This window comes from Triticum aestivum, chromosome 2A (genome assembly GCF_018294505.1).
Source record: "Triticum aestivum cultivar Chinese Spring chromosome 2A, IWGSC CS RefSeq v2.1, whole genome shotgun sequence".
Taxonomy (NCBI): Eukaryota; Viridiplantae; Streptophyta; class Magnoliopsida; order Poales; family Poaceae; genus Triticum; species Triticum aestivum.
The window spans coordinates 162745596-162757599 of NC_057797.1; the positions used below are offsets into that span (position 1 = coordinate 162745596).

The following is a 12004-nucleotide window of genomic DNA, read 5'->3' on the forward strand; positions in this document are numbered from 1 at the left end:
ACGTACCCCCAAACGATCGGGGACGGAGCCAAAAACCTAATTCCACCGCCGCAACTTTCTGTATCCACGAGATCCCATCTTGGGGCCTATTCCGGAGCTCCGACGGAGGGGGCATCGATCACGGAGGGCTTCTACATCATCATCCAAGCCCCTCCGATGAAGTGTGAGTAGTTTACTTCAGACCTACGGGTCCATAGCTAGTAGCTAGATGGCTTCTTCTCTCTTTCTGGATCTCAATACAATGTTCTCCCCCTTTCTCGTGGAGATCTATTCGATGTAATCTTCTTTTTGCGGTGTGTTTGTTGAGACCGATGAATTGTGGGTTTATGATCCAGTCTATCTATGAATAATATTTGAATCTTCTCTGAATTCTTTTATGTATGATTGGTTATCTTTGCAAGTCTCTTCGAATTATCAGTTTGGTTTGGCCTACTAGATTGGTTGTTCTTGCCATGGGAGAAGTGCTTAGCTTTCGGTTCGATCTTGTGGTGTCCTTTCCCAGTGACAGAAGGGGCAGCAAGGCACGTATTGTATCGTTGCCATCGAGGATAACAAGATGGTTTTTTTATCATATTGCATGAAACTATCCCTCTACATCATGTCATCTTGCTTAAGGCGTTACTCTGTTTTTAACTTAATACTCTAGATGCATGCTGGATAGCGGTCGATGAGTGGAGTAATAGTAGTAGATGCAGAATCGTTTCGGTCTACTTGTCTTGGACGTGATGCATATATACATGATCATACCTAGATATTCTCATAACTATGCTCAATTTTGTCAATTGCTCAACAGTAATTTGTTCACCCACCGTAGAATACTTATGCTCTTGAGAGAAGCCACTAGTGAAACCTATGGCCCCCGGGTCTCTTTCTCATCATATCAATCTCCATCACTTTATTATTGCTTTGCTTTTACTTTGCTTTTATTTTATTTACTTTGCATCTCTATACCAAAAATACCAAAAAATATTATTTATCATCTCTATCAGATCTCACTTTCGTAAGTGACCGTGAAGGGATTGACAACCCCTAAGCGCGTTGGTTGCGTTGAGCTATTGTTTTTGTGTAGGTACGAGGGACTCGAGCGTAGCCTCCTACTGGATTAATACCTTAGTACTCAAAAACTGAGGGAAATACTTACGCTACTTTGCTGCATCATCCTCTCCTCTTCGGGGAAATCCAACGCAGTGCTCAAGAGGTAGCACCCATCACCTCTTATAAAATTCTACCGGAAAGCCATCCAGACTAGGTGCCTTATTATTTTTCATTTGCGCTATTGCTTTGAAAACCTCCTTTTCTGTGAAGGGAGCAGTGAGAACCTCATTCTTATCGTCTCCCAGTTGTGCTACGTCCTCTACCATATCCTCGTTGAGTGAGACAAAATTCTCTACTAGCACTAATCTTCAGTTGAGTGACATCCTCACGAAAGGACTCATGCATGTCAAATTCATCGAGATGAGGCAGAAGCTCAGGGTCGAGGAGGTGAAGCCAATGCAACATGCTTGGGATGGTGAATTGTTAGCCAACTAGGAAATATACCCGTGTGTTGCAACGGGAGACAAAAAAATTATGCGCTAACCAAATAAGTATGACTTAATACCCTGACACATGAGCATCCCCTATTTTAAGGCTCACCATGTTGCCCTTATTTTTCTCCCACCCTCGTTGATGATGGTCGCAATGTCCACGTGATCACAATGCATTCAACATGGTAAATCCCAAGGCTATGAGCTTGTCACTGCACATCACACTTATCATTATGTTGCACAGGGGAATGTTTAAAATTTTAAAACAAATCTCATCGTCCACGAACTACACCAATGCCTAGACATATAAAGACTTTCGAAAAACTAATCAAATCCTAGACATAAAAGACTTTTGAATCGGTGAATTGTTTTTGAAACGACAAACATTATTTCTGAAATTTTGGATTTTCTCAAAACGAATCACGAACATTTATTTTCTTTACGAACATTTTTGAAATGCATGAAAAGTTTTCGAATTTATGAACATTTTTCAACTCAAAAAACATTCTTCGAATCGATGAATTTTCTTTAAAAAATTGGGGAACAAATTTGGAAAATTGTGTTTTTTGTTCTTTTTAATTTTTGTGAACATTTTCTAAAATTTCATCGACATTTTTTTAGATTCCCGAATAAGTTTTGATTGCTCAATAATTTTTTTCGAAATCATGAAAATTATTTTATTTTCCTACCATTTTTCCCAAATTTTATATAATTTGCAAACATTTTTGCAAGATTTCATAAATATTTTTTTGAATTCACATACATTTTATGGTTTCTCAAACTTAAAAAAAAACTAACAACTTTTAAATTTGGAATCCCAAATTAGTTTAAAGAAGGAAGAAAACAGAATAAGAAAAGAAAAGACAAAAAAAGGAAATAAAAAACAGGGGAGTCAAGCCCCGCATCATGAGCCAGCCCATGAACGGAAGGAAAAAAATTATGGCGGACGGGGATCAATCCCTTGTCTGTTGGCCACAAGAGATAGGCCTTCGCCACTGTGATGTGTGTGCGCCTATGGTTTCTAGCAACATCCTATCTTTAAAATAATGAGTCACGATGATGACTTCGGAAAGAAAAATTGAATTGTTTTCTTTACTTATGGATGGCATAGCCGGTAATTTATAGCAACTTCGGTGCTATTTTCTTGGACGGATGATCAGAAGCAATAGTCGATTTTATTATTAGCAAAACTGTTATTATTATTAAGAAGGACTAGCAAAAAGGCTCATGCGTTGCAACGGGAGAAAAAAAATCCTCTCATATCTTTAGCTGGATCAGTTGGACAAACTATGCATGGCCAGTTGATAGGTTATGAGATCGAATCCTTTCATCGGCAATTTTATTTTTTTGCCAGTTCTCCGGACTTTAGGCCACAGTGCACCGCCAGGTCGACTTCCTCTGTTGGGGCAAAACGGGTGGCAAATAACGAAACCAAATAGCGTACGTGAATTTAACTGAAGCGGGACGAAACCAAGAATATCACCCCCCTTTAATAGTAAATAAAATTGAAGCGGGACAAAACCAAGAATATCACCTCCCTTAATAATAGGTATATAGATATAGATATAGATTAGGATTAGGATTAGGATTAGGAAAAGATAATCCCGCTACTTCTTTTATGTAGTTAGCAGAAATAACGGCCGTGTAGCATGTGCTTGTGCATGTCTCAGACAAAAAACTTTGCTTTATTTCCATAGTTGTAGGGCGGCCGATCGCATCGTGGGATAGCACAGATCATGGTGATCGTGTTCTTCTAAAAAAAATAATGGTGATCGTGGCGGCCAAGTAGGCATGAGGCACGAGCGGTCATGGGATGACATGGCCACTTTGCTCGGTCCACCGCCCGGTTTTAGCTTAATAGAGGAACAAAAAAGTAGCAAATCGACACGCAAATCACTTGTCACCTGTGTCCTGGTCATGAACTCATGATCACCATCGCCTACCGCCGTTCTCTTGCAACAACAGGCGATACCACATTTTCTAACAACGTTCGTCATTCTCATTGTGCCATGGAAGCTTTGGGATGCAGCTCGATGCTCAAACTATCCTCTTCAACATTATCAGTGACTTTGACACTTTGGACTCGCAAGACTAAAATCTGCGCAGAAACCTGACGCCATAACTGCACTTTTCGAGGAAAGATCTCATCCACCACCGACGTGATCAGGGCAATCAGGACGAACCTAGAGCTATGGCACCTTGCGGGGGGCAAATGCATCGAGAGCTGTGAGATTGCGCCAAATGCATTGAGAGCCCCTTCGGAGATTTACTATGAGATTGCCGACTAGTGTTAGGCCTACGGGCTTTTTCCCTCTCTTTTCATGTTTTCTTTCTCTTTTCTCTCTCTTGATCACTTGATCACCCCATGTTTTCATGCTACCACTGCTAACCAGCAAGATGCTAGGCCACGCCGGGCTGTAGGGCAATTTCCTCTGTTCACTCTGCCGTGGTTGTAACTGCCTCTCATTGAAATGAAAATCCAGGCACCGGTTGGAAGTTTCAGAAGAAAATGGGAGAGCAATCTGTTCACCGGTAACGGGGATTGATAAGATGCAGCTTGGACGACTCATCAGCAGTACGCGATGAAGGGAAAAGCCATCACCAATCTTCTACCACTTCTGATAGCGATAGGCGTGGTGCTTTTCAGAAGACAAAGGTTATAATGTGAGTGTCATTCTAAGTTCATCGCTTCGATTCTCGCATTTACTCAAATTAGAAATAGAAATCCAATAGTGGCTCATTTCAAATTCGTAATTTGGTGTCTATCTGAAAGTTATTTTCGGGTCTCCTGGTCAACAAGCTCGGAATCAGACTGGCATGGACACCGAAGATCTAGAGCAAGAAAAGAAAAGAAACTCTCAGCTAGATCAAAACAGAACAACACATCCTGCATCCATACTGTACCTCGGAAGATGCCTCTCAGCCCGCAAAATCACTCAACAGAACAATGCTTACCTACTCTCAGTAACCTCCAAGGAAATTGTAAAGAACGTGAGTCGCGCCTACGGTTCAGTCAAACAAAGACAAAGATGATGATGAATTGACGCCCGGACGCCGCTACTAAATGACGAAGACAGCAGGATGAGCACGCCACACCTGAGTTGATCCAAGTCGAGCACACTTACTCCACCGTACCAGAGTTGATCCAAGTTGAGCACACTTGCAAGGGCGCTAACCAGATCGATGGTTTTGCTCCTGACGTACGCCGCACTCGCAGCGGCGACGATGCGACGGCCGGAAGAGAGGGCACACCTCGCCGAAGCCGAACCGGCAGCGGCTACCTCCTCGCCGGCGCCGGCTCCACCGTACACCGGCGTCTCGGTCTTCATCCCGGCACCGCCGCCTCTGCCTGGCATGCCCGCGTTACCGCCGTTGCCCGGCTTCCCGGGCATGGCAGGCGCGCCATCGCCTTCTCCTTCGCCTTCGCAGCAGCCGGCCAGTTGCTTGGGAGCGCTCGGGCGTGTGATCACGTGTGCTCCGTACCTCACCGACTCCGTGCCCGCGCCGCCGAGTACCTGCTGCGACGGCTTCAGGTTGCTCGTCGGCAGCAGCGCCCGGATCTGCTTGTGCCATGCCATCATCGGCAACTTGAGTACATTGGCAGGGGGGGAGATCGACCAGCTTCGCTTGCTCGTGCTGCCTCTGACGTGTAGCACGTTCGTCCCCCCGGACCTTCTTCTCATGTGCATCCGTGAGTTTGAAAGATCCTTGTCTGTTTTACTCCTTTATTAGTCGTATAAGAGATTCATTTGTACGTACGTATATCAACTTACGGAATAAACTGTCTTGCAGTGTCTCCGGTGCCGCCGATTATGCCTCAGCACGACCGCGCCGGTGTCGGAGAAAGGCTCGGTGCTCTCGGCGGCTAGGCCATTGGCGTGCTCTCGAAAAGAAGAAGGGAGTGTCTATTTAGAAGTCGACTGAAATTGAATTAGGCTTCAGTCGAATTCCTGTATGTCTATCATTTATGTTCCCCGCGCACTGCATGTATGTCAATTTCCATCTGATATCACACCCGGGCCTTGTATGCATGTGCGTTGACGGGTTGGCCTTGTATGTACAGTGGAAGTCGCGAAAAAAAGGGGTTCTAGTCTTGAAATGGTTTCAAAATAGATGCAATACTACCCAACAAAGACAAACCCAAAAGAAAACTGATTCTAAATGGCTTGCAATACAAACAATTGGAAAAAAACACTATGGTTAACTGATCCATTGAACTTACAGTGTTCACAATTCCACTGTAAATTACAGTGGAAGTACTATGTAAATTCCACTACTGTTTACAGTGCAACTACTCTGCAAATTACACTCTACTAACACTAGAATTATAGTGGGAGAAAAATTCCAATCATCTAGCATATACACCAGCAAAAGAATCCTTTCAGGCTAGGGAAATGAACTGAAAATTTACAGTAGATAAAACACCAGAAATTACTGTCACATTCTATTGTAATTTCTTGCTAGTCAAACAGTAAAATCAAGTTCACAACAATAACAATCGCCAACATGGACAAACAAATATAAATGGTTTCTAAAAATGGATGCAATCCCTTCTAACAAACCCCAACAAATTCAATCCCCAAGTTCTAACAAAACTGGAGCTTGCAACCAAACAAGAAAAGCAAAACTGCTCCACTGAAATTACAGTGTTCACAATTCATTGCCATTTACAGTGGAAGTACTTTGTAAATTACACTGTAAATAAAGAAAAAAAAATCACTGTGAATGACACTAGAATTACAGTGGGAGTTGCACTGTAACATACACTTTGATTCCACTGTAATTTACAAAGTTATTACACTATAATTACAGTAATTTTCTCTGTAAATTCAATTTACTTAAACTGAAAGTTCGCTGAAATTACGCTTTGACCTACACTCTAATTACATTGTGATTTTCTCTTTACTAAACTGTATAAAAAACCCTCAATTGAACATGATCTATTTTTCAACATCCTTCAAATGATGCCAACTTTTACAAGCATGTGTTCGTACCCATGGTAGGCATCCATTCCAGGTTTGAACAACTTTTGACATTGTATGCATGTTCCCACGTCTAGCCATTTATTGGTCTTTTTTCACCGAGAAAACTCTAGAAAATGTAAAACATCTCGAAAACGCAAACAACTTGGCATGATGCCTTGGATTGTTCATACAAGGCCACAAATTTTTTTTTGGAATAACTTCAAGGATGTCGAGAAACAATGTGCTCTCAAACGAGACGGAGCCTTCTAGCCACTCAAAGACCCTTCGTTGAACATGGTTTGTTTCTGGACATTCTTATCATGACCCCATTTTTTGTTTGTATTTTCTAAATCTGTTTTGAAATTCTAACAAATTTAGTGTTTTTCAAAAAAATGAATTATTCAAAAAAATGTTCGTGTTCAAAGTTTTATTTGCTCTGTTCAAAAAAATGCTCGTGTTTTGACATTTTGAGCAATTTTAAAAGACAGAAACATTTTTTGAAATTTATGTATAATTTCCTAAAATACGAATATTTGTATTTAATGAACAAAATTTGAATAAGCAGAGAATATTTGAGCAAATTTCAAAAAGTGCGAGAATTTTCGGAAAAGGAAAAACGAAAATAAATGAAAAATAAATAATAAACATACAAATTCACTACAGTAAAACCGGTCGCTCAGGGACAATGGGCCTTTCCAGTCGGGTGGCCTCAGTCCTGTGCGTGGCGTCATCTTTGCCGCTCGCTGGGTCAAACTGTCGGGGATTGTGAGCGAGGATACATGTCCCGGCTAACTTCTACGTTTCCACAAGTGGCCAACCGGTTATTGGAACCTTCCCTGAACTGATTTTTTCCTGTGTTGTTTCTTCTCTGTTTTTTTTTGTTTTTTGTTTTTTGTTTTCTTTTTCTTTTTATGCAAGGTTTTCCTATTTTAAAATTTTATTTTAATAGTTAAAAATTGTCTGCTTCTTCTAAAATATTTGGAAATTCAAAAATTTCTCACAAAAAAATGTCTTCGCTTTCAAAATTTATTCACAAATTCAAAAACAATTCATGTTTTAAAGTTTAATCGCAAATTCCAGAAATATTTGGTGAATTTCAAAATATACTCTCATTTTAAAAATACAAATTTTTAAAAAATCATGTTTTAAAATTTGTTCACAAATTAAAAAAATCAGGGGATGTCAAGAAAATGTTCGTAATATTGAAAACCGATCTAGTTTTCAAATTTTGTTCCTGTTTTTTTAATTCGAAACCTGTCCGTGTTTTTCATAATATTGGTGTTTTTCATAAAATTTATTGAAATTTGAAATTTTATTCACATTTTTCCAAAACCTGTTCGTGTTTTCCAAAATGTTTGGAAATAATTAAAAAATCTGTACGGTGCAGCAAAGAAAGCTGCTACCGCCAATATTGCCATTACTGTCAATTATTAAATGGTTTGTGCTTATATTAGTCATCAGCAGCCGTTGTCTCTAGTGGCTGGCTGCACTTGGTGAGAAGCTGGAAGTCAAGAGTTCGATTCTTGCCCAGTCGTTGTCGTCCTTGTGCGTATATACGTTCCGGGCGACCCATCATACTTATCTGTGAAAAGTTTGTGAGGAGGATTGTACCGAAGCGGGACATAGGGGAATGGTTTGAGATCAGGGGATTTTTACAACATGCTACATGTGCGAAGTCTTGACCTTGTCATTATAGCCAGGAATCCTTATATTATGGTAATGTTAATGTATCTGGAAATCAAATGAGCATGCAAAGTGCCTATCATTTTGCTTGGTGTGCTTCTGTTACAATAGATGTAGAATTACAGTAGCATTGTTTTATATCGTGCTGAGATGATGTATTTTTATTGGAAATAGTGTTATTTATTATTATTTTTGCGGAAATTTTTTCAATCTATTCATCTTCAATCATGATAGTACAATGAACACTAGAAATAATAAAAATTACATCCAGATCGTAGACCACCTAGCGACGACTACAAATACTGAAGCGAGCCGAAGGCGCGCCGCTGTCATCGCCCCTTCCTCGCCAGAGCCGGGCAAACCTTGTTGTAGTAGACAGTCGGAAAATCGTCGTGCTAAGGCCCCATAGAACCAACGCACCAGAACAGCAACCGCCGCAGATGAAGAGTGTTAGATCAGAAGGATCTAACCTAAAGACACACGAATGAAGACGAACGGTGAACAGATCCGAGCAAATCAACCAAAGACAGATCCGTCAGAGACACACCTCCACACGCCCATCGATGATGCTAGATGCATCACCGGAACGGGGGCTAGGTTTTGGAAATATGAGCAATTTACCAAATGATTTTATTAACAGAAATACTAGATAAAACATGACTAATATAGTAGAGATAAAACAAGTCATGCGTTTTGACAGAGAGAAGGTAAATAGTTTCTGCATATATGAACCGTAGCCTACCATATCTATAGCAGACAGTAGAACTAGTTGCATATATGAAGTAGAACCTAACATATTTAGGGCAAGTACTAGTACGAGAAACTGTGGCAGGATATTTAACAGAAGGAAGAGCACATACGGGACAACAGCAGCAGTAGCACTGGACCTGGGGGCGGTGTCCTCGCCAGCATGTCGTCGAGGAGGTTGTCGACGTCGGGGAAGAAGTCGTCGTGGGGAAGTAGTCGTCGGAGTCTGGGGCGTCCGTGACGAAGGAATCAGTCAGTAGTCGCGCAGAGCGCTACCCCAAAACTTTCTCACCCTTCTCCCGTACAGGACTCAAAGAGGTGCGGTTTCGGAGGCCTACTGTCCCGACCTGCGGTGCACGCCACAAGTCGGGATAAGGAAGACAACAGCAGCTCAGAGATTGGAACAGGTGGCGAGAGGAAGAAGAAGTTCTGGTGCGTCTCTCTGGGAGGAGCGACCTCCCTTTTATAGGCGCAAGAGAAGGAGGCGAGAGGGCAGCGACGGGAGGCGAAACGAAGAGACGGAGGCGAAGCGAACAGCCAGCAGCCGAAGGGCTGCACCGTTCGCATTCGAACTCCATTTTCGCAAAAATCTTTTCAGCTTCCGAGTGACCTTTCATATACCCGTAATGCGAGGCAAAAATTTAGATATGGGCTCGGCTCATTCCCGCAACCCGCGGCGCGTTGTGACGAGGCGTGGCGTGGTGTGGCGTGGCGAGGCGGGCGGCGAAGAAGGAGCGCGCGTGGATATCCCTCTTGTTCTCATGCTCGTACAAGTGGGAAAGAACCTCCCTTATAAGAAGGTCCAACTCCCACTAAACTAGCAATGTGTGACTAAACTTTAGTAGTATCCCTTACCTTGCACAAATGGGCTAAGTGAGCCTCTAGGATTTATTAGAAATTTCTGAAATAGTTATTGGGCTGCCTAAAATAGACTAAATTCCAGCACTAGGCGGAGATACCTTTATTCCATCTCCAGGAAGCGGCCACTGTCTCGCCTTCCTAAGCAGGACACAAACCCTAACAAAACTCAAAAAAAATCTAAAAACGGAGACCTCCCACCGGCAAGTGCCGAGATCCACTCCGTCTTCATGACCCTCAGGCCATCGGAGACGGGATGGACCGGCGCCGGCGCCGGTGGGAGGCAGAAAACCCTAGATTTTTGAGGCGACGGCTGGCTGGTTTTTGAGACGGGATGGATGGTGCAACCACGATCTCCTGCTTCTTCTTCTCCACTCTGATGTGTTATTAATGTAACGTTAATGGATGCACATGGTTTTTCTTGAAGTTACTATTGAGAGGCTAGGTCATTGACCTTCAATTATCCATTACCTCCGACTATATGCAATTGGACAAGAAACTGGACATGCAATTGGATAGATGTATGTGTCACATTTTAAACGAGCCCGGCAACCTTGAAGCCCGCACCTCTGTAAAAGTACAATGGCCTGCTTAGAGTCTAAGATTTCCAACACGGATTTTGTTTCTTTGAGATCGTAAGTAAAATGTTTATACTATGCAACCAAGCCATGCTACTCCCACACCAAAGATTTGTTACTGTGAAATCCTATTCTCCTGTAGTGTGATTACTACATGAGCTTATCTGCGTGTTTTTTAACTTCTATTTGTACATATGTTGTCCAACTATCGCTTTGAGCAGAAATAGGGCACACAGTTTGGTCGAATGGTCTTCTATACATGTGTCATCTTAGGACTTTTCTATGGTACTTTTACTTTATCATTCTAAGTATGTTCATGTACTATATCTAAGATATTACAAAGCAAGTTACACAAAAAGTTACATGTGCAACCATAGTTTTTGACTTTTTCTTATGTTTATGAAATACATACATATTTTTAGGTAAAAAGAGTATGCTCAAAATATGATACACATTATCTAAAAAATAGTATATATATACTACATACTACATATACATACTCTTAATTTTGGTAGATACTATATACAACATATAAAACTCACATGAGGGTAACTATCCCTGGGTGGTAAGAAACATTTGAGTAGTTTCCTATGCACAAAGAACTAATGAGTATTTTTCTATGCATCCAATGGATTCATCATCGAGAGCTAATGAGTGGTTTCAAAATGATCTGGTTGAGCGTATGTGGGTGGTTCGAGCGAAGAACCAATAAAATATGTCTGAATAAGTTGAATTCAAATTTAAAATATTTTATCTATAAAATTTCATGTTCTATTGTAGTATTTATATTTAAATTGCATTGAAATACTTGCATGTCATTATTGTGGGGGCTGCTACGCGTCGGCCGGCGGATCTTTTTAAAAGATCCGCCGCCTGGCGAGCCATTGGATCCGACACAATCTTGCGGGTGAACGTCTTGCTCTACTTCGCAACAAAGGTCTTGTTGCGGAAACATTTGCAAAGAGGTTGTACTATGGATTTTTTTTGGCAATATAAATTGTGTCACAGGATTTTTTTTTCTTGCAACATAGGTCGTGTTCTAGATTTTTTTCTATCTACACTTTTCTTTGGGCCGTGCTACGTGTCGGCCGGTTGAAGTTCGGGAAAGATCAAGCACGCGAGCTTCACGAATTGCAACAAGTTAGTTGTTGCGGAAACAGAGACTTTGTGCAAAGATGTGTTCTAACTTTTGCAACAAAGATATTGTTGCATAAAACTTTGCAACTGAGGCGATGTTGCAAAAAAAATTGTCTCCACTTTTATGAAACAAAGGTGATTAATTTTTTCCTTCACTTTTATGCAACATAGGTGATATTGCGGAAGGAAGTTTTGCAACATAACCAATGTTGCATTTTATCTTGCAATGAATAGGGTTGACCATGAATGAAGTGGTCGTGTTTGCTGGTGGTTGAAGGGCCCACCGAGGAGGAGGCACAAGGCCCTCTAGCAGCAGGACACACATCGATTGAACGAAGTGATCGACGTGATACTGTGATCCGCCAGTTGATCCCAATCTTTTCCCCATTTATTATGGGTGAACGAGATATTTATTTTTAAAATTTTGACCACTTCGGATATAGAAAAAAACATAGACGGTGAAAAAATTGAATGACCGTCTCCTTTCCACGAAAATGTTTGGGAAACGCTT

The 12004-nt window shown here is 41.4% G+C and overlaps 1 protein-coding gene across 1 annotated transcript; it reads left to right on the forward strand.

Moving 5' to 3' along the window:
- Positions 1-4601: 4601 nt before the first annotated feature.
- LOC123185063 (non-specific lipid transfer protein GPI-anchored 22) lies at positions 4602-5625 on the forward strand. Its single transcript, XM_044597074.1, has 2 exons — positions 4602-5217; positions 5319-5625. The coding sequence occupies exons 1-2, from the start codon at positions 4710-4712 to the stop codon at positions 5393-5395; spliced, it is 585 nt and encodes a 194-aa protein (XP_044453009.1). The 5' UTR covers positions 4602-4709; the 3' UTR covers positions 5396-5625.
- The last annotated feature ends 6379 nt before the right edge of the window (positions 5626-12004 follow it).

Excerpts from the sequence above, each read along its gene's own strand:
- LOC123185063 (XM_044597074.1), top strand. The coding sequence starts at position 4,710 with ATGGTTTTGCTCCTGACGTACGCCGCACTCGCAGCGGCGACGATGCGA. Across the intron at positions 5,218-5,318 it reads CCTTCTTCTCATGTGCATCC|TGTCTCCGGTGCCGCCGATT; the intron begins GTGAGTTTGAAA and ends ACTGTCTTGCAG.